The sequence below is a fragment of the Budorcas taxicolor genome, chromosome 2 (genome assembly GCF_023091745.1).
Source record: "Budorcas taxicolor isolate Tak-1 chromosome 2, Takin1.1, whole genome shotgun sequence".
In the NCBI taxonomy this organism is placed as follows: domain Eukaryota; kingdom Metazoa; phylum Chordata; class Mammalia; order Artiodactyla; family Bovidae; genus Budorcas; species Budorcas taxicolor.
Genome location: NC_068911.1, coordinates 45,519,004 through 45,541,424, shown reverse-complemented (window position 1 = coordinate 45,541,424; position 22,421 = coordinate 45,519,004). Strand labels below are relative to the sequence as shown.

Here is a 22,421-nt window from a genome sequence, read left to right as displayed (position 1 = left end):
TCCTGTACCTGACCTTCCTTTTCTGCCTGAGGAATCTCATCATTGATTATCAAAATTCAAATACCATCTATAGATTCTATATATTTAACTTTTTATTGTGTTTGTTATTGTTTATTTCCTTTCTCCTCAATAGAGTTTTACAGGCGTGGGGCTTTGCTTCTGATTTGTTCTCAGCACCTAGACGAGAGTAGACAATAGATACTGCAGGAATAATCTCTGTGTTCTTTTTGGCCTTGCTATTCATCTCTGTCCTTGGCTCCTGCCCCACTTTCACAGACAGTTGGTTGCCCTTTTCTCCTTTGCTGTGGCATCTCTGACATGGATGTTGGGGTGCAGCAATAACTTCATATTTTTTTTCAGCTTTACTGATACACAGCTTACCATGGAGGAATTTATTTTTAATAAATAAAGTTATGCAACCACAGTCCAGTTTTAAAACATTTCCATCACCCCAGAAGTTCTTCTTAAATCAGTTTTTTATTTTTTTTGCAATCAGTGCCTGCACCCAACCCCAGACAAGTACTGACCTAATGATTTTTTCATGTACCATTTATCTGCCTCTGTGATGTTCACTCAGTTCTTCTAACCATTCTAAAGTCGGATTGCTTGTCTTATTAATTGTCAGAGTTGTTTATGTGGTTCTCATGCAAGTTCTTCATCAGGAAAGTGACTTACAGGTATTTTCTTCTAGGCCCTACCTTATCTTTTCATTCTATGAGTGGTTTTTTTTTTTTTTCATTTTATGGGTGGTTGTTTTTGAAACTCAAAAGTTTCTCATTTTAATGAAGTCCATTTTACTTATCATGCTTTTGATGTCATATCTTTGCCTAACCCAAAGACTTTTCTTTGAGGTTTTCTTCTAGTAGTTTTAGCACTTGCATTTAGATTCATGGTCCATTTTGAGTAAATTGTTGTATATGTTGTGAGGATGGGATTTACAGTTTTTTGGTTTTTGCTTGAATATATTTATCCATCCTATTACCATTTGTTGAAAAAACTATTCTTTTCCTTTTGAATTGTCTTGGCAACTTTGTCAAAAACAAATTGACCATATGTGTAAGGATTTACAAGTTCTCAATCGTTTGATTAATCTGTATGCCTATCCTTACGTAAATACCATACTGTCTTTGTTACTGTGGCTTTTAAGCTTTGGAATTAGATTATAAAAGTCCTCCAGTTTTTTTCTTTTTCAAAACTGTTTTGTCTATTTTAGAGCCTTTGAATTTCCATACACATTGTAGGGTCAACTAAATTTCTGCAAAAGCCAGGTGGATTTTGTCAGGGATTGCATTGAATCCATAGATCAATTCGGAAAGTATTGTCATTTGTTAGGTTGAGTTGTGTCCCCCAGAAAGATGTGTTCAAGTCTTAGCCCCTGATAATCTTACTATAGGGTCTTTGACAGTGTCAGCAAGTTGAAATGAAGTTAAACTGGATTAATTCAGTGATTGATATTCTCATAAGAAAATAGGAATTTTAACACAGAGATGCACATAGTGTTACACTATGCAGTGAAAGAGGCAGAGACTGGAACAATGTGGCTACAAGTCAAGGAAAGCCAAAGATTCCTAGCAACCATGAGAAGCTAGGAAGAGTCAAGGAAGAAGTCTTCCCTTGAGCCTTCATAGGGAGCTTGGACTGCCAGCATGTTGACTAAGACGTCCAGCCTCCAGAACTGAGAGAGAGTAAATCTCTTTGTTTTAAGCCACATGATTTGTAAAATTTGGTAAGGAACGCTTAGGAAACTAATACACAATCTTACCAATATTATATCTGTTAATCTGTGAATATGGACTCTTCATTTACTTAGATCATTTAAAATGTTTTTCATCATTTTTATTTTTTCATGTACAAATCTTGCATTTCTTTTATATATATTTCTAAATATTTTATTCTATTTGGTGCTATTATGAGTGGAACTTTTCTTCTTAAATTCATTTGCAGTTTGTTTATTATATACCTAGCCTTGCTAAACTCATTTATTCTAGTAATTTTCTTCTGAATTCCTTAGTATTTTCTACATATAGGATTGTGTCATCTCTGAATAAAGACAGTTTGACTTCTTCCATTCCAGTGGGAGATTTTTTTTTGTTTTTTGTCTTATTGCAGGTGGTCCAATACAATGCTGCACAGAAGACAAAGTCTGCATATTTGCCTTGTTCCCAATTTTAAAGGAAAAGCTTTAGTTTCAGGTTTTTTACAGGTGTTCTTTATCAGAAAGAGGATATTCCTTTTTATTTTTAATCGACCGCAAGGTTTTTTTTTAATTGTGAATTGTCAAATCTTTTTCTGTGTCTTTGAGATATTCCTATGTTTTTTGCCTTGAATTCTGTCCATATGCCTTAGTAAGCTCAGACTACCATAACAGAATTACCACACACTGATCTTTCAGTGACTTAAAAACAGAAATTTATTTCCTTATACTTTTGGAGACTGGAAATTAAGAGCAAGGTGCTGGCCACTTTGGGATTGCTGGTAAGGACTGTTCCCAGCTTGTCAGTGGCTGCCTTCTCTCTGTGTCCTCATGTGAAGACAGGAGCTCTCTGCTTTTAGCCCGTTGGACCAGTGCTCCACCCTCAGGAGCTGATTACTTCCCAAAGGCCCGTCTCCAAGTACCATTGCATTAGGAGTTAGTTTCAGCACATAAATTGAAGGGGATATTGAAGAAGTTTGAAGTGAAGTCGCTCAGTCATGTCCTACTCTTTGAGACCCCATAACTGTAGCCTGTCAGGCTCTTCTGTCCATGGGATTTTCCAGGCAAGAATACTAGAGTAGGTTGCCATTTCCTTCTCCAGGGGATCTTCATATTTGCCGTGAAGTGATGATACCAGATGCCATAATCTTAGTCTTTTGAATCTTTTGAGTTTCAAGACAGCTTTTTCACTATCCTCTTTCACTCTCATCAAAAAGCTCTTTAGTTCCTCTTCACTTTCTGCCATTAGAGTGGTGTCATCTGCATATCTGAGGTTGTTGATAATTCTGCCAGCAGTCTTGATTCCAGCTTGTGATTCATCCAGCCCAGCATTTCGCATGATGTACTCTGCATATAAGTTAAATAAGCAGGGTGACAGTATACAGGCTTGTTGTACTCCTTTCCCAATTTGGAACCAGCCCGTTGTTCCATGTCCAGTTCTAACTGTTGCTTCCTGACCTTCATACAGGTTTCTCAAAAGACAGGTAAGGTGGTCTGGGACTTCCATCTCCTTAAGAATTTTCCACAGTTTGTTGTGATCCACATAGTTGAAGGCTTTAGTGTAGTCAGTGAATCAGAAGTAGATGTTTTTCTGAAATTCTCTTGCTTTTTCTGTGATCCAAAAGATGTTGGCAATTTGATCTCTGGTTCTCTGCCTTTTCTAAACCCAGCTTATACATGTGGAAGTTCTTGGTTCATGTACTGCTGAAGCCTCATGTGAAGAATTTTGAGCATAACCTTGCTAGCATATGAAATGAGCACAATTGTATGGTAGATGCAACAGTCTTTGGCATTGCCCTTCTTTGGCATTGGAATGAAAACTGACCTTTTCCAGTCCTGTGTCCACTACTGAGTTTTCTAAATTTGCTGACATACTGAGTGTAGCACTTTCACAGCATCATCTTTTATGATAGCTCAGCTGGAATTCCATCACCTCCACTAGCTTTGTTCGTAGTGATGTTCTTAAGGCCCACCTGACTTCATACTCCAGGATTTCTGGCTCTCAATGAGTGACCACATCGGCGTGGTAATCCAAGTCATAACCAGTCCATTCTAAAGGAGATCAGCCCTGGGTGTTCTTTGGAAGGAATGATGCTAAAGCTGAAACTCCAGTACTTTGGCCACCTCATGCGAAGAGTTGACTCATTGGAAAAGACTGATGCTGAGGGATTGGGGGCAGGAGGAGGAGGGGACGACAGAGGATGAGATGGCAGGATGGCATCACCGACTTGATGGACGTGAGTTTGAGTGAACTCCGGGAGTTGGTGATGGACAGGGAGGCCTTGGCGTGCTGCGATTCATGGGGTCGCAAAGAGTCAGACACGACCGAGTGACTGAACTGAACTGAACTGAACTGAAGACCTTTTTCTATGATTCTTTGTAATCTTGCCACCTCTTTTTAATCTCTTTTGTTTCTGCTAGGTTCTTAACAGTCTCTCTCCTTTTTCATGCCCATGCTTGTGTGAAGTGTTCCATTGATATCTCCTGTTTTCTTAAGAGATCACTGGTCTTTCTCCTTCTTTTGTTTTCCACTATCTCTTTGCATTGTTCGTTGAAGGAGGCCGTCTTATCTCTCCTTGCTGTTCTCTGAAACTGTGTATTCCATTGGGTATATCTTTCCCTTTCTCCTTTGCCTCTCATTTCTCTTCTTTCTTCAGCTGTTTGTAAAGCCTCCTCAGACAGTCACTTTACTTCCTTGCATTTCTTTTTCTTTGGGGTGGTTTTTTTTGGTCACTGCCTCCTGTACAGTGTTATGTACCTCCTTCTGTATAGTTCTTCAGGCCCTCTGTCTACCAGATCTCATCTTGAATCTATTTGTCACTTCCACTGTATAATCATGAAGGATTTGATTTAGGTCATACCTGAATGGTTTTCCCTACTTTCTTCAATTTTAGCCTGAATTTTGCAATAAGGAATTCATGATGTGAGCCACAGTTAGCTCCAGGTCTTGTTTTGGCTGACTGTATAGAGCTTCTCCATTTTTGCCTGCAAAGAACATAATCATTCTGATTTTGGTATTGACCATCTGGTGATGTCCATGTATAGAGTCATCTCTTGGGTTGTTGGAAGAGGGTATTTCCTTTGTTCTACTGTTAGTCTTTGCCTTGCTTCATTTTGTACTCCAAGGTCAAACTTGCCTGTTATTCTGGGTATCCCTTGCCTTCCTTCTTTTGCATTCAAATCTCCTATGATGAAAAGGAGATCTTTTTTGTTGTTAGTTCTAGAAGGTGTTGTAGGTCTTCATAGTGTAGTAGTAGTCCTATTTGCTCAGTCGTGTCCACCTCCTCACAGCTCCATGGACTGTAGCCTGCCAGTCTCCTCTATGTGTGGAATTCTCCAGGCAAGAATACTGGAGTGGATAGACATTCCCTTTTTCAGGGGATCTTCCCAACCCAGGGATTGAACTGGGGTCTCCTGCATTACAGACAGATTCTTTACTAACTGGGCCACCAGGGAAGCCCCAATAGGTCTTCATAGAACTGATCAACTTCAGCTTCCTTGTCATCAGTGGTTGGGACATAGACTTCGATTACTGTGATGTTGAATGGTTTGCCTTGGAAATGAACTGAAGTTATTCTGTTGTTTTTGAGATTGAACCCACGTACTGCATTTTTGACTCTTTTTGTTGACTGTGAGAGCTACTGCATTTCTGTAAAGGGATTCTTGCCCACAGTAGTAGATAAAGATGAGATTCCCAAGTGGCTCAGTGGTAAATAATCTGCCTCCCAAGCAGGTGATGTGGGTTTGATCCCTGGGTCAGGAAGATCCCACAGAGAAGAAAATGGCAAACAGCTCCAGTATTGCTGCCTGGGAAATCCCAAGGACAGAGGAGCCTGATGGGCTACATCCCATGAGGTTGCAAAGAATCTGACATGACTTAGCAACTAAACAACAAAAGTCGATATAACGGTCATCTGAATTATAGTTCCCATCCATTTTAGTTCAGTGATTCCTAAGATGTCAGTGTTCAGTTTTGCCGTTCCCTGCTTGTCCACATCTAGTTTACCTTGATGCACGGACCTAGCATTCCAGGTTCCTGTGCAGTATTGTTCCTTACAGCATCAGACTTTAATTTCACCACCAGACACATCCACAGCTGAGTGTCATTCCCACTTTGACCCAGCTACTTGCTTCACTCTTACTAGAGCTACTAGTATTTACCCTCCGCTCTTCCCCTTCATGGATCACAGCCGTGTCATGTTGGAGTGACTTGTATAACTCAATGAAGCTATGAGCCATGCTATGCAAGGCTACCTAAGACGGAAGGGTCATACTGAAGAGTTCTGACAAAATGGCATCCCCTGGAGAAGGAAATGGCAACCTACTCCAGCATTCTTGGCTGGCGAACTTCATGGTCAGTATGAAAAGCTTAAGAGATATGACACCAGAAAATGAGCCCCCCAGGTTGGAAGGTATCCAGTATGTTACTGGAGAAGAGCAGAAGGGTTACTAATGGCTTCAGTAAGAAGGAGCATAAAAGAACAATTAGCCCATGTTATAATGAATTGAAGTGCAGTTAACCTACAATACTGTGTTAGTTCCAGGTGCAGAACACAGTGATTTGGTATTTCTAGTTACCATGTGTCACCATACAAAGTTATTGTCATATTATTGACTGTTCCCGCTATTATTCATGTCTTCCCCATGACGACTCATTTATTGTGTAAGTGAAAGTTTGTTCCTCTTACTCTCCCTCACCTATTTCACTCATCCCCCATCCCTCTCCTCTTTGGTTAGCTGCTATTCTCTGTATCTTTGACTTTGTTGCTGTTTTTTTTATATTTGATTTGGTTTTGTTCATGTGTTTTGCTTTTTAGATTCCACTTATAAGTGAAATGATACAGTCTTTGTCTTTGTCTCTCTGACTTATTTCACTTAAGCATGTTATCCTCTAGGTTCATCCCTACTGTCAAAAAGGTCAAGATTTCATTCTTTTAAATGGCTGAATAATATCCATTGTATTTATATGCCACTTCTTTTTTACTCACTCATGTATCTGTGAACATCTGAGTTTCTTCCATGTCTTGGCTGTTGTAATATACTACAATGAGCATAGGGAAGATGCATCTATTCTTTCAATTTAGCGTTTTTGTTTTCTCCACATGAATACCAAAAGCAGTGGAGTTGTTGGATCTTATGGGGTTTTTTGTTTGTTTTGGCTACACCACCTGGCTTGCAAGATGTTAGGCTCTCCAACTAAGGATTGAACTTGGGCCATGGCCGTAGACGCCCAGAATCCCAACTACTGAATCCACCACAGAACTCCCTATTTTTATTTTTTTAGGATGCTATACTGTTTTCCATAGTGACTGTACCAATTTTCACTCCCACCACCAGTGTACAAGACTTCTTTTTTTTCCACATCTTTTCCAGCACTTCTAATTTTCTTTTTCATATGACCATTCTGACAAGTGTGAGGCAATATCTCATTGTGATTTTAATTTGTATTTCCCATATGTTGACTGATGTTGAGCATGTTTTCCTGTGTCTGGCCCTTTGTATGTCTTCTTTGGTAAAATGTATATTCAGATCCTTTGCCCATTTTTTTAATCTGATTTTTTTTTTTTTTATGTTGAGCTATATGAGTTCTTTGTGTATTTTGGATATAAACCTATTTCAGGTATATTGTTTGTAAATATCTTCTCACATTCAGTAGATGGCCTTTTCAGTTTGTTATTTTCCTTTGTTGTTTAAAAGTGTTTAAGTTTGATGTAGTCCCAGTTGTTTATTTTTCCCTTTGTTTCCCTTGCCTAAGAAGCATCCCCCAAAATATTGCTAAGGCTGATGTCAAGCAATGTACTCCCTGTTTCTTTTTCAGGGTTTTATGGTTTCAGGTCTTCTATTTGATTTTTAATCCAGTTTTCATTTACTTTTTGTGCATAATGTAAGAACGTTGTCTGCCTTGGTTCTTTTGCATGTAGCTGTGCAGTTTTCCCAACACCATTTGTTGAAGAAGCTGTCTTTTCCCCGTTGTATATTCTCGTCTTCTTGGTCATAGAATAATAGACCGCGTACATTTGGGCTCAGCTCTGGGCTCACTGTCCCATTGATCAGTGTGTGTATTTCTCTGTCATTATCGTGCTGTTTTGGTTACTGTAACTTTATAGTGTAGTTTGAAATAAGGGAGTGTGATACCTCAAGCTTTGTTTTTCCTTTACAAAATTGTTTTGGCTATTTAATCACATTTATTTGTGATTCCATACAAATTTCAGAATTATTTGTGGTAGTTCTGTGAAAAGTACCATTGGTATTTTGATAGGGATACATTGAATCTGTAGATTGCTGACTAGTGTTGTCATTTTAACAGTATGAATTCTTCCAATATGTAACAACTGTAGATCTTTTCATTTCTTTGTGTCATCTTCAGTTTCATTCAACAGTGGGTTTTTTCCAAGTATAGGTGTTATACATTCTTAGTTAGATTCATTCCTAAGTATTTTATTCTTGATGCAATTGTAAATGGGATTGTTACCTAACTTTTCCTTCTCATAGTTTGTTGTTAGTGTATAGAAATTCACCAGCTATCTGTATATCAATTTTGTGTACTGCATCTTTAGTGAATTCGTGAAATAGTTCTAGTAGTGTTATTATGGCATCTTTAGGATTTATATATATTATCATGTAATCTGCAGTAACAGTTTTACTTCTTCCTTTCCAGTTTGGATTCCTTTTATTTCTTCGCCTTGTCTGATTGCTGTGGCTAAGACTATGTTGCATAGAAGTGACAAAATTGGTCATCCTTGTCTTTTGTCTGATGTTAAGAGAATATGCTGTCACCTTTGAATATGATATTAGATGTGGGCATATCATATATGGCCTTTATTATGTTGAAGTATATTCTGTCTATACATGTTTTTTTCACAAGTTTTTCTCATAAATGGATGTCAAATTCTGTCAAAAGCTTTTTTCTTCTTCTGTTGAAATGATCATATAATTTTATTTTCCAGTTTATTAATGTGATGTATCATATCAATTTGCAGATTTGAATCATCCTTAATCCCTGGGATAAACTCCAGTTGATCATGATATATGACCCTTTTAATGTATCATTTGAATATTTTGTTGAGCATTTTTACATCTGTGTTCATGAGTGATATCGGCCTGTAATTTTCTTTTTGCGTGTGATATTTTTCTCTTATTTTGGTATCAGGGTGATGGTGGCCTCCTAGAATGATGTCAAAAGTGTTCCTTCCTTTGTAGTATTTTGAAATAGTTTCAGAAGGATAGATTTTGACTCTTCTTAAACATTTGGTAGAGTTCACCGGTAAACCCATCTAGTCCTAGACTTTTGTTTGTTGGAAACTTTTTGGTTACCAGTTGAATTTAATTACTGGAAATTTGTCTGTTCGTATTTTCTATTTCTTCCTGATTCAGTCTTGGGAGACTGTGCATTCCCAGGAATTTGTCCATTTCTTCTAGATTGTTCATTTTATTGGCGTATACTTCATTGTGTAGTGTCTTATTACCCTTTGTATTTCTGTGGTATGGTTTATAGCTTCTCCATTTCTGATTGTATTGACATGGGTCTTTCTTTTTTTGATGAGTCTGATAAATTATTAAATTTGTTTATTTTTTCAAGGAACCAACTCTTAGTTTCACTGGTCTTTTCTATATTTTTTTGTCTCTATTTCACTTATTTTTGCTGTAAATCTTTATAATTTCTTTCCTTTTACTAACTTTGGGTTTTGTTTGTTCTTTTTTTTCTACTTCCCATAAGGTGTGAGGTTATGTTCTTTACTAGATATTTTTCTTTTTTCTGAAGTAAGATTGTACTGCTGAAAACATCCCTCTTAGAACTGTGTTTGCTGTGTTGCATAGATTTTTGAATCATATCCTTTTTTCATTTGTCTCTAGATATGTTTGATTTCCTCTTTGATTTCCTCAGTGACCCATTGGTTCTTTAGTAGCATATTATTTAGTCTCCCATAGTTTTGTTTTTGGGTTTTTTTGCAATTTTTTTTTTTTGTAGTTGATTTCTAGTCTCATAGCATTGTGGTCAGAAAAGATGCCTGCACTGATTTTTAGTCTTCTTAAATTTACTGAGTCTTATTTTGTGGCCTAGTATGTGATCTTTCCTGGAGAATGTGTATTCTGCTTTTTTTGAATGAAATGCCCTACATATATCTGTTAAGTCCATCTGACCTAATGTATCACTTAAGGCCAGTGTTTCCTAGTTTATTTCTGTCTAGATGATCTGTCCATTATGTATGGAAAGATGTCCCCTACTATTATTGTGTTACTGTCATTTTTTTCTATATTTGTTATTTGATTTCTGTATTTAGGTCTTCCTAAGTTGGTTTCTTATGTATTTACAGATGTTGTATCTTCTTGGATTAATCTTTTGGTCATTATGTAATGTCCTTTGTCTCCTTTTGCAATCTTTGTTTTAAGGTCTCTTTTGTCTTGTTTAAATTGTACTACCACAGCTTTAATTTCCATTTGTATGGAAATCCTCTCTCCATTTCCTCACTTTCCATCTACATGTTTCATCTGTAGATCTGAAGTGAGACGCTTATGAGCAACATCTATATAGGTTTTGTTTTTGTATCCATTCAGCCACACTTTGTCATTAGATTGGAGCCTTTGTTGTCTATTTATATTTAAAGTAATTACTGAGGGAATTCCCTGTTGGTCCAGTGGTTTTGCTTTCACTGCCAGGAGCATGGGTTCAGTCCCTGGCCAGAGAACTACGATCTGGCAAGCTGCACAGCACAGCCACAAATAAATAAGTTATATAGGTGTGTTCTCATTGCCATTTTGGTAATTGTTCTGGGTTTTTTTTTTTTTTTTTGGTTGTCATTCATTTCTTCTTTTCTTGTGATTTGATGACTATCTTTAGTGTTAATATTTGAATTTCTTCCTGTGTGTGTGTATTATAGGGTTTTGATGTGTGATAACCATGAGATTTTTATATAGCAGACTTTATATATTCATGATTATTTTAAGTTTCTGATCTCTTAAGTTGGAACATATTTCACAACCCTGTGTTATCCCCCAACATTTAATGTTTTTGACATTTTAATATTTTAAAATCTTTTTGCTTTGTGTGTCCCTTTAATTACTTATTGTGGATATGGATCATTTATCAGAGGAGCCTGAAGAGCTACATTCCATGGGGTCACAAAGATTTGGACACAACTGAACGACTAATACTAATTACTAATTGTAGATATAGACCATTTTATTATTTTTATCTTTTAACCTTCCTACTAGCTATATAAGTGGTTGATCTACTACCTTTAATGTATATTCATCTTTACCAGTGAGACTTTTCCTTTTGTAATTTTCTATCTCTAGTTGTGATCTTTTCCATTTAAAGAGAAGTCCCTTTAACAATTCTTGAAAAGCTGGTTTGGTGTTGCTGAACACTTTAAGCTTTTGCTTATTTGTAAAACTTTTGATCTCTCCTTTAAATCTGAATGTAGCCTTGCTGGGTAGAGTATTCTTGGTTGTAGGGTTTTTGTTTTTTTTTTTTAAATTCCATCACTTTAAATGTATCATGCTACTCCATTCTGGGCTGGAAAGTTTCCACAAAAAAGCCAGTTGATAGCCTTAAGAGAATTTCTTCATAAATAACATTGCTTTTCCTTTATTGACTTTAAGATTGTCTCTTTAGCTTTAATTTTTTGTATTTTAATTACAGTGTACCTTCGGGTGGATCTCTTTGGGTTAATCTTGTTTAGAACTCTGTGTTTCTGAGCTCGATGTCTGTTTCCTTTCTCATGTTAAAGAATTTTTCAGCTGTTATCCCTTCAAATAAGTTTTCTGCCCATTTCTCTTTCTTCTTCAGGGACCTCCCCCTATAATATGAATGTTCGTATTCTTGACATTGTCCCAGAACTCTCTTAAACCATCCTTGTTTTAATTTTTTGTTGTTGTTCAGCTTGCATGATTTCCAGTACTCCATCTTATACTTCATCAATCCATTCATTCCTCTATATCATCTCATCTACTGTGAATTACTTCTAGTGTATTTTTAATTTCAATTATTGTATTCGTTACCTGCGTTTGGTTTTTCTTTGTGTTTTCTAACTTTTGTCATGCTTCTCATTGTGTTCATTCTTTCTTCTCCACAGTGTGGGAAACTCTACCAGGTAGATTGCTTATCTCCACATTGCTTCTTTTTTTTTTTTTTTTTGGCATCTTATCTTGTTCCATCATTTGGAACATATTTTTCTGTCACCTCATTTTCCCTAATCCTCTGTTTTTATTTCTGTTCATTAGAACAGAATTAGTAGAATGCTCATATTTCCCAGTCTTGGAAAAGTGACTTTGTGTAAGAGATGTCTTTGGGCCCCTGGCAAAGTACTGCCGTCTGGTCACCAGAGCTGTTTGCTCTATGCGTATCCCCTCTCTGGGCTACATGGACACATGTGTTGTGAGCTAACTGTTGTAGGCACAGTAGTACATAGGGCTGATCCTCAGCATGGTTGGCTGCACGAGCTGGCCTCATCTAGGTCTGCCAGCTGCTGGTGGGCAGTGTAGGCGCCTGGCACAGCTGGCTTCAGGACCCAGGAAGTCCCTATGCTCACCCAGTGGGTGAGGCTGGGTCCTGAACACACTGGTAGTTGGGCCTTGGTCTCCACATGGCTGGCAGCTTGCCTAGGGGTCCTAGGATTGTTGCTGATTGGCTGTTGGGCAGGTAAGCCCCATGTGCTAATAGGCTGGAGAAATACTCCAAGATAGTGCTTGCTTGCACTCATGTCCTCATAGAACAAGCTCTCCAAGATGGCTACCACCAGCATCTGTGTCCTCAGGGTGCTGTCCAAGATCAGCAGGTGGGTTTGACTGAGGCTCCTTTCAAATTGCTGCTTATGCCCTGGGTCCTAGAACATGTGAGATTTGTGTGTTCACCCTTTGAGAGTGAAGTCTATTTTCCATAGCCTTCTGAGTCACTTGAATATAAGCTTTCAGTTCAATTCAGTCACTCAGTCATGTCCAACTCTTTGTGACTCCATGAATCGCAGCACGCCAGGCCTCCCTGTCCATCACCAACTCCCAGAGTTCACTCAAACCTAACGTCCATCGAGTTGGTGATGCCATCCAGTCATCTCATCCTCTGTCGTCCCCTTCTCCTCCTGCTCGCAACCCCTCCCAGCATCAGAGTCTTTTCCAATGAGTCAACTCTTCACAAGAGGTAGCCAAAGTACTCGAGTTTCAGCTTTAGCATCATTCCTTCCAAAGAAATCCCAGGGCTGATCTCCTTCAGAATGGACTGGTTGGATCTCCTTGCAGTCCAAGGGACTCTCAAGAGTCTTCTCCAACACCACAGTTCAAAAGCATCAATTCTTCGGCGCTCAGCTTTCTTCACAGTCCAACTCTCACATCCATACATGACCACAGGAAAAACCATAGCCTTGACTAGACGGACCTTTGCAGGCAAAGTAATGTGTCTGCTTTGCTATATGCTGTCTAGGTTGGTCATAACTTTCCTTCCAAGGAGTAGGCATCTTTTAATTTCATGGATGCAGTCACCATCTGCAGTGATTTTGGAGCCCCAAAACATAAAGTCTGACACTGTTTCCACTGTTTCCCCATCTATTTCCCATGAAGTGATGGGACAGGATGCCATGATCTTTGTTTTCTGAATGTTGAGCTTTAAGCCAACCTTTTCGCTCTCCTCTCACTTTTATCAAGAGGCTTTTTAGTTCCTCTTCACTTTCTGCCATAAGGGTGGTGCCATCTGCATATCTGAGGTTATTGATTTTTCTCCCATCAATCTTGATTCCAGGTTGTACTTCTTCCAGCCCAGCATTTCTCATGATGTACTCTGCATAGAAGTTAAATAAGCAGGGTGACAACATACAGCCTTGACGTACTCCTTTTCCTATTTGGAACCAGTCTGTTGTTCCATGTCCAGTTCTGTTGTTTCCTGGCCTGCATACAGATTTCTCAAGAGGCAGGTCAGGTGGTCTGGTATTCCCATTTCTCAGAATTTTCCACAGTTTATTGTGATCCACACAGTCAAAGCCTTTGGCATAGCCAATAAAGCAGAAATAGATGTTTTTCTGGAACTTTCTTGCTTGTTCCATGATCCAGCGGATGTTGGCAATTTGATTTCTGGTTCCTCTGCCTTTTCTAAAACCAGCTTGAACATCTGGAAGTTCACGGTTCACGTATTACTGAAGCCTGGCTTGGAGAATTTTAAGCATTACTTTACTAGCATGTGAGATGCGTGCAATTGTGTGGTAGTTTGAGCATTCTTTGGCATTGCTTTTCTTTGAGATTGGAATGAAAACTGACCTTTTCCAGTCCTGTGGCCACTGCTGAGTTTTCCAAATTTGCTGGCATATTGAGTGCAGCATTTTCACAGCATCATCTTTCAGGATTTGAAATAGCTCCACTGGAATTCCATCACCTCTACTAGCTTTGTTCATAGAGTTGCTTTCTAAGGCCCACTTGACTTCACATTCCAGGATGTCTGGCTCTAGGTGAGTGGTCACACCATTGTGATTGTCTGGGTGGTGAAGATCTTTTTTGTACAGTTCTTCTGTGTATTCTTGCCACCTCTTAATACCTTCTGCTTCGGTTAGGTCCATACCGTTTCTGTCCTTTATCGAGCCCATCTTTGCATGAAATGTTCCCTTGGTATCTCTAATTTTCTTGAAGAGATCTCTAGTCTTTCCCATTCTGTTCTTTTCCTCTATTTGTTTGCATTGATCGCTGAGGAAGGCTTTCTTATCTCTTCTTGCTATTCTTTGGAACTCTGCATTCAGATGCTTATATCTTTCCTTTTCTCCTTTGCTTTTTGCTTCTCTTCTTTTCACAGCTATTTGTAAGGCTTCCCCAGACAGCCATTTTGCTTTTTTGTATTTCTTTTCCATGGAGATGGTCTTGATCCCTGTCTCCTGTACAATGTCACGAACCTCAGTCCATAGTTCATCTGGCACCCTATCAGATATAGTCCCTTAAATCTATTTCTCACTTCCACTGTATAATCATAAGGGATTTGATTTAGGTCATAACTGAATGGTCTAGTGGTTTTCCCTACTTTCTTCAATTTCAGTCTGAATTTGGCAAAAAAGAGCTCATGATCTGAGCCACAGTCAGCTACCGGTCTTGTTTTTGCTGACTCTATAGAGCTTCTCCATCTTTGGCTGCAAAGAATATAATCAGTCTGATTTTGGTGTTGACCATCTGGTGATGTCCATGTGTAGAGTCTTCTCTTGTGTTGTGGGAAGAGGGTGTTTGCTATGACCAGTGCGTTCTCTTGGCAAAACTCTATTAGTCTTTGCCCTGCTTCATTCCGCATTCCAAGGCCAAATTTGCCTGTTACTCCAGGTGTTTATTGACTTCCTAGTTTTGCATTCCAGTCCCCTATAATGAAAAGGACATCTTTTTTGGGTGTTAGTTCTAAAAGGTCTTGTAGGTCTTCATAGAACCGTTCAACTTCAGCTACTTCAGCATTACTGGTTGGGTCATAGACTTGAATTACTGTGATATTGAATGTTTTGCCTTGAAAACGAACAGAGATCATTTTGTCATTTTTGAGATTGCATCCAAGTACTGCATTTCAGACTCTTGTTGACCATGATGGCTACTCCATTTCTTCTAAGGGATTCCTGCCCGCAGTAGTAGATACAATGGTCATCTGAGTTAAATTCACCCATTCCAGTCCATTTTAGTTTGCTGATTCCTAGAATGTTGATGTTCACTCTTGCCATCTCCTGTTTGACCACTTCCAATTTGCCTTGATTCATGGACCTAACATTCCAGGTCCCTATGCAATATTGCTCTTTACAGCATCGGACCTGGCTTCTATCACCAGTCACATCCACAACTGGGTGGTGTTTTTGCTTTGGCTCCATCCCTTCATTCTTTCTGGAGTTTCTCCACTGATTTCTCCACTGATCTCCAGTAGCATATTGGGCACCTACTGACCTGGGGAGTTCCTCTTTTGGTATCCTATCATTTTGCCTTTTCATACTGTTCATGGGGTTCTCAAGGCAAGAATACTGAAGTGGTTTGCCATTCCCTTCTCCAGTGGACCACATTCTGTCAGACCTCTCCACCATGACCCGCCTGTCTTGGGTGACGCCCCAGGGCATGGCTTAGTTTCATTGAGTTAGAGGAGGCTGTGGTCCTAGTGTGATTAGATTGACTTGACTAGTTTTCTGTGAGTATGGTTTCAGTGTGTCTGCCCTCGGATGCCCTCTTGCAACACCTACCTTCTTACTTGGGTTTCTCTTACCTTGGGCATGGGGTGTCTCTTCACGGCTGCTCCAGCAAAGCACAGCCACTGCTCCTTACCTTGGAGGAGGGGTATCTCCTCACAGCCACCCCTCCTGACCTTGAACATGGAGTAGCTCCTCTAGGCCCTCCTGCGCCCGTGCAGCCACTGCTCCTTAGGTGTGAGGTAGCTCCTCCTGGCCACCGCCCAGGGGCGGGGGGTAGCTCCTCTCAATAGCCGCCCCGACCTCAGACATGGGATAGCTCCCCTCAGCCATTCCTGCGCCGTCGTAGCCTGGCACTCTGGGCCATGGCCCCTGACTTCGGACGTGGGGTAGCTCCTCTTGGCCACCACCCCTTGGGCATGGGGTCCTCCCGGCTTCTGCCCCTGGCCTCGGACATGGGGTTACTCCTCTCGGCTGCACTTGTGCACCGTCACAGCTGCCCGTGAATATAAGCTTTACTGACCTTCAAAGCCAAAAGTTCTAGAGGCTCATCTTCCCGGTGCAGAGCTCCAAGGCTGTAGAGCCAGATGTGTGGCTCAGACCCCTCACTCCTTGGGGAGAACTCCCATTCGTGGGAGGATAATTTTAACTGGGTGCATGGATCTTGACTATGCCATGTCCCCACCTCTCTTACCCATCTCATTGTGATTCCTTCTTTGTTTTTTTAGTTGTAGAAGATCTTTTCTGCTAGCCTGCAGGGACATTCTCACCAATTGTTGTTGTTTAGTTGCTAAGTCATGTCTGACTCTTCTGCAACCCCATGGACTGTAGCCCACCAGGCTCTTCTGTCCGTGGAATCTCCCAGGCAAGTATACTGGAGTGGGTTGCCATTTTCTTCTCCAGGGGATCATCCTGACCCGGGGATTGAACCTGCATCTCCTGTGTTGGTAGGCAGATTCTTCACCACTGAGCCATCATTCTCACTATAAGTTGCTCTGTAAATAGGTGCAATTTTGGTGTGCCTGTAGGAGATGAGCTTCCCGATCCACCATCTTAGACAGTCTCCTGTGTCATCTAAATGTTAACTTCCAGAGTCCTAACTTAGCAGCATTCTTTTTTCCTTAATATCATCAGTATGTTATTACTAATACATGAAACTGTAGTTTCAGGTGTACAGAGTTCTTTCAGAATAAGCAATCTGACGTAAGTGATTACCACAAAATAATAGATTTATATATTGGGAGTTATTTTCTTCAAGTATTTACATTTTAGACCACTTTTCTCTACGGAATTAAAGTTTCATTTTTTGTTTTTCTTTTTTTGGTTAAAGGAAGTTAAGGCATTTCCAAGCAGAGAAATTATCTAAAAAGAGGCAGCTCTTGTAGTCTTATTAGCCATACATTGCCTTATACCTAGGGAAGTTTACCAAGTGCCTTCTGTGTCCCTGGTGTCACTGGGTTGTAGGAATACAGAATAAGCAATGCATGATCATCACTACTCAAGTAGTTATTGAATAGCTATTTAGTTATAATTATGGTAAACCCTATGAAGATATACATGAAGTACCACACATTATATAATAGGGAGAGGTCACCTGAAACTTCCCTTCCATTCCTTGAATTTAATTCATTTCCTCTCTCCTTTCCATGCATAGTTTATAGTGCATAGTTTCCATGCATAGTTTGCTTATTTGGAGTGTTTTTAACTTTGACACCTTTTTAAATGTGATTTTTATAAATACAATTTAAATTTTAAAAAAGTATAGAAGTTGAAAAATAGTAAAAGGAACATCTGTCTACTTTTTGTTCAGGTTCACCAGTTGGTATCCTTTGATCCAGAACATTCCTCACCATTTTTTTTCTGACCTTGACATTATTGAAGAGAGCAGGCTAATTATTCGGTAGCTTGTCCTTCAGTTTAGGTTTGTCTGACAGTTCCTCATTATGATTCACGTAGTGCATTATTTCACAGGTTCCTCTATCTGTACATGTTTGAACTATAAAAGCAAGTTTAGAGATTGAGATTTATTTAGGTATGATTGTTTTCTTGATGCACACAAAAAAATTGAGGACAGAACTGTCATGAGGTAATCTGTTCTTTTTTTGAGGGAGGGGCCTGCACCAAATTGGCATACAGGATCTTAGTTCCTCACCCAGGGATCAAACCCATTCCCCCAGCAGTGGAAGTTCCAAGTCTTAACTACTGGATGTCCAGGGAAGTCCCAGGGTGAAGTTTTACTTACTCAAACTGGTTTAGAAAGCTCTTACCAACCTCAGTGATTCATATTTTTCATTTCTTGTTTTAAAGACAGATGTACATTATTCCATACTGTCACTTCTTCTCTGTCTGTCTGATTCTCCTTCGAACAGCAATTATGTGGAAACACCAAGAGATAAAGAAATGGGTATGTTACCAAATAAGAGAGATATTGTTTTATGATATAATTACTAGACATTGAGAGTTTATAAAAAGCTGTCAATAAATGTATGAAATAAATATTTCTATTGTCTTTAAGTGCAATTGTAATTGTAAATTTTCATATAAAATATAAACTATGACTTTGTAAGTTAAACTACTTTCAGTTATATAAAGAGAAAAATCAGAACTGAAGATAAAAAATTAAAATTTTAAATATATTAGAATGTCAATTTATTGTCAGTATTTTTGAACTTTAATTTCTCAAGTGTGTTTTATTTTGAGTTTACTAAACTTTTTACTATAATTTGGAGTTTCTTTGCCATATATTTCTGATAAAACTGATGAGATTCTTCTGTTATATTTTAGAAAAGAAGGATGATTTTGACTGGGGAAAATACTTGATGGAAGGTGAAGAGATTGACCTTGGCCCAAATGTAAACACACCGGTGAGTGGCAGTAGTTTTGCTGTATAAATACATCCCAGGTTATTTAGATTATTTTTATGGGTCCTTCTGCCTTATAGTAACATATCTAAACTAGGAACACTCCACTAAATTAGAGTAGTTTATTATGGAATTTTTATTAAGATTTTGCACCAAAAAACTGGGACTGGAAAGTTGATCAGAATGAATATATGTATCCCTGAAGCAGCTGTAAATCTAGGGATTTTTGCCACCAGAAATAATTCCATCCTGTAATAGTAACTTTCAACATGTATTAAAAGTTTCACTTGATACAGTTTTTGCTTTTCTTTCTGAAATTTTCATAATCTGAATAGGTCCATTTGTTAGGTGCTCTAAGGTTAAGGTTTATTTCCTTCTTTTAATCAGAATTGGTCTGAAGAAAGTGAAGATGAAAATGATCAACAGTCCTTAAGCCGAGAGGACTCTGGGATTCAGGTGGACAGGACACCCTTAGAAGAACAAGATCAAAACAGAAAACTGGGACCTCGAGTCATCTGGAAAGGTACTCTGTGTTCTCGAATGCTGGCATCTCTCTAATAGAATTCTCTGAAAGGAAAGGCAGGCTTTGAGAATCAGTCCCATGTGATTTATAACATTGGTAAGCTCTGCCTTCCTAATAAAACAAACCTTTTTAAACCATTGGCAGATCTTCTGTAATGCATTATAAGTATTATAGCTCTATAGAATTAATGTTGAAAAGGCATTTACAGTGCAGTTTTGGTCTTTTTTTAATAGGTCTGAGAACTTTGTTAGTCTTAAATGGTTTGTTTATATTTATACTGAAGAAAGATTGGCTTTGATAAAGTTGTTATTCAGTTGCTCAGTCGTGTCCAACTCTTTGCGACTCCATGGACTGCAGCACGCCAGGCTTCCCTGTCCTTCACTGTCTCCCGGAGTTTGCTCAAACTCATGTCCATTGAGTCAGTCATGCCATCTAACCATCTCATCCTCTATCATCCCATTCTCCTCTTGCCTACACTCTTTCCCAACATCAGGGTCTTTTCCAGTGAGTTTGCTCTTCGCATCAGGTAGCCAGAGTATTGGAGCTTCAGCTTCAGCATCAGTCCTTCCAATGAATTTTCAGGATTGATTTCCTTTATGATTGACTGGTCTGATCACCTTGCAGTCCAAGGAACTCTCAAGAGTCTTCTCCAGGACTACAGTTTGAAAGCATCAATTCTTCAGCTCTCAGCCTTCTTTATGATCCAACTCTCACATCCATACATGACTATTGGAAAAACCATAGCTTTAACTAGACAGATGATGTCTCTGCTTTTTAATATGCTGTCTAGGTTGGTCATAGCTTTTCTTCCAAGGAGCAAGCGTCTTTTAATTTCATGGCTGCAGTCACCCTCCAGCAGTGATTTTGGAGCCCCAGAAAATAAAGTCTGTCACTGTTTCCATTGTTTCCCCACCTATTTGCCATGAAGTGATGGGGCCAGATGCCATGATCCTAGTTTTTTGAACATTGAGTTTTAAGCCAGCTTTTTCACTGTCTTTCACCTTCATCAAAAGGTTCTAAAGTTAGTGACTAAATAAAAGAAAAATATCTTACACAATTTAAATTTTAATGCTTTTTCAGTTTTTAGTGAAAAAGTTTGATTTGGTAGAATCTAGAAAGAGCTAGAAACAACCTTAGAGATTAGAACAACTACTCCTACTTCTCATTTTATAGATAAAAAACAAAGATGTGATTATAATGGTTTTCTCGTGTACACAGCTGTGAAGCTAACTCCAGAAGCTGGGACCTCTGACCTGGCCCTGTTCATTGTACCTGAATCTTGCCAAATGCACATAAAGTAGTTAAAACTGGTTTAGCATGCTAACAATTTTCTGGTTTCTTTTCTCTTACCTTTCTTTTTCATTATTGAATTGGACCTTTAGGGCAGAATGTGGATTAATCAGCTCAGTGTCATGAACAAGCAGCCTGTGCAGGGCCTTTTGGTTTAGCTTATTTCTGCTCATCTGCTCTTTCTGATTCTCACTCCGCTTTCTCTGCCAGCCTAGTGACAACCTCTTCTAATGTATTTGATATCTGTTCTCAAACATGTTGAGGTCTTCTAAAGTACATTGTGTCGATTGGTTGTATTTTATTTTTAAATTACATGCTGATAATGCGCTGTGTGTAGCCTCTGTTCTTTCACTCCATTTAACTGTTTTATTTTTTTTATTTTTTTTTTTTTCCAATTTGTAGAATCTTTTTTTTTTTTTTTTTTTTTTAAATTTAACTGTTTTAATCTGTCCACGTTGCTCTGTGAACATTTTTTCTGTTGCTCTAATGGCTACATAGGATACTGCAGTTTGCAACACCACACTTGTATTACTGCTTCTCTTGTTGATAGGCCTGAGCTACCTTCTCCCCTTCTTCCTGGTGCCATGCCCATTTTATGGCCATGGCCCACAGTTTCATCCCTACTTGATTAGATCACCCACTTTGATTTAGTTTGCTGTTTTCATTTGTGTTTGTCTAACTACTCAGGATAAGTACTTTGGATCCCTTGTTCCCTCAGGCTTGCCCCTTATATGATGTGTCCATTGATGTCCTTTCCTTGCTTTTCTTTGGAGTTTCATGTCCTTCCTGCCCATCCCCTCCAATCAGAGTTCTTTATATACAGATAGTAATTCCAAGGTTTTATACATTGCTATTTTCTTCCCTTAGTCACCTGTTAACATTTTCATGGTATCCTTCAAACAGAATCTGATTTTTTAAAATATTTTATTGTACTTAAATCTGTGAATTTTTCATGATATGGTTAGAATTTAGACCTTGATATTTTTCTTTATGAAAACATTCCCCTGTATTTTCCTTCTCTTTGCTTTTTTATAGCTTTTGTGTAGCTCTTCAGTGACCACCAGATCTTCTCTTATATATGAAATGAAGAACAGCTTACTTTTCTCCACTGTCAGGAGCAAATTTCTCAGCAGTGTCTAGTGAAGAGTCCATTCTTTCCACATTGCTTTGTGGTTCTAAAATTATTGTATATTGATACACTTATTTCTGAACATTCAGTTCTTTGTCCTGAGTGTGAGTTGTGGAAGCACAGACTGTTTATGTCTTTATAATGTGTTTCAGCACACAGAAGGCAGGTTTTCCCTTCACCTCCTTTACTCTTTTTCAAAATTGGCTTAGCTATTTGTAGACGTCATTCTTCTGTAGACATTTTGGGAGCAGTTTGGTAAGTTCTTTTATAAAAATCCAGCTGGAAAAAAAAATCCACCTGTGATTTTTATTGGGATTGCATTGAATTTATGTATTTTAGCTTGGGGAGATTTGACATCTTTTCTGTGGAAATATCTGTATTCTAATTCTTTTATGTCTTACTAGATTTTAGAAATTTTCTTTGTCAATATCTTAAGTTATTTGTTGATTTCTATGTGTGTTAATAGTTGTTATGGTTAATAGTGTCTTTTTTTGTTTTATTTATTGCTGACATAAGGGGACACTTGGTTTTTGTAAATTGTTTTTTTTCCCAGCATTCTTGCTGAACTCTTGTATTAATTATATATTGTTAATTCACAAAATATTGTTTTTTTAATAGATGATCCGTATTCTTTGCAAATATTGACAGTTTTATCCACTACTAGTTCTTAATATTCCTATTAATGAAATGTTAACCATGTCTCTTTTCTGGCCAGCCCTCTAGTCTGCAGAGGAAGCAGTAGCAATGGGCCTGGATTTCCTGGCGTGGTTTTTATCCCAAGAAGGTTGCCCATGAAATTCTGTAGTTAAGT

The 22,421-nt window shown here is 38.6% G+C and overlaps 1 protein-coding gene across 1 annotated transcript in view; it reads left to right on the top strand.

Annotated features, from left to right (window-relative positions):
• Positions 1-22,421, top strand: part of TUBGCP5 (tubulin gamma complex associated protein 5) — a 57,549-nt gene that overhangs the window by 5,072 nt on the left and 30,056 nt on the right. The window contains exons 4-6 of the mRNA XM_052663481.1: positions 18,115-18,211; positions 18,592-18,671; positions 19,056-19,191. Of these exons, the coding sequence (XP_052519441.1) occupies positions 18,115-18,211; positions 18,592-18,671; positions 19,056-19,191 (313 nt within the window). The remainder of the gene's footprint in view (positions 1-18,114; positions 18,212-18,591; positions 18,672-19,055; positions 19,192-22,421) is intronic.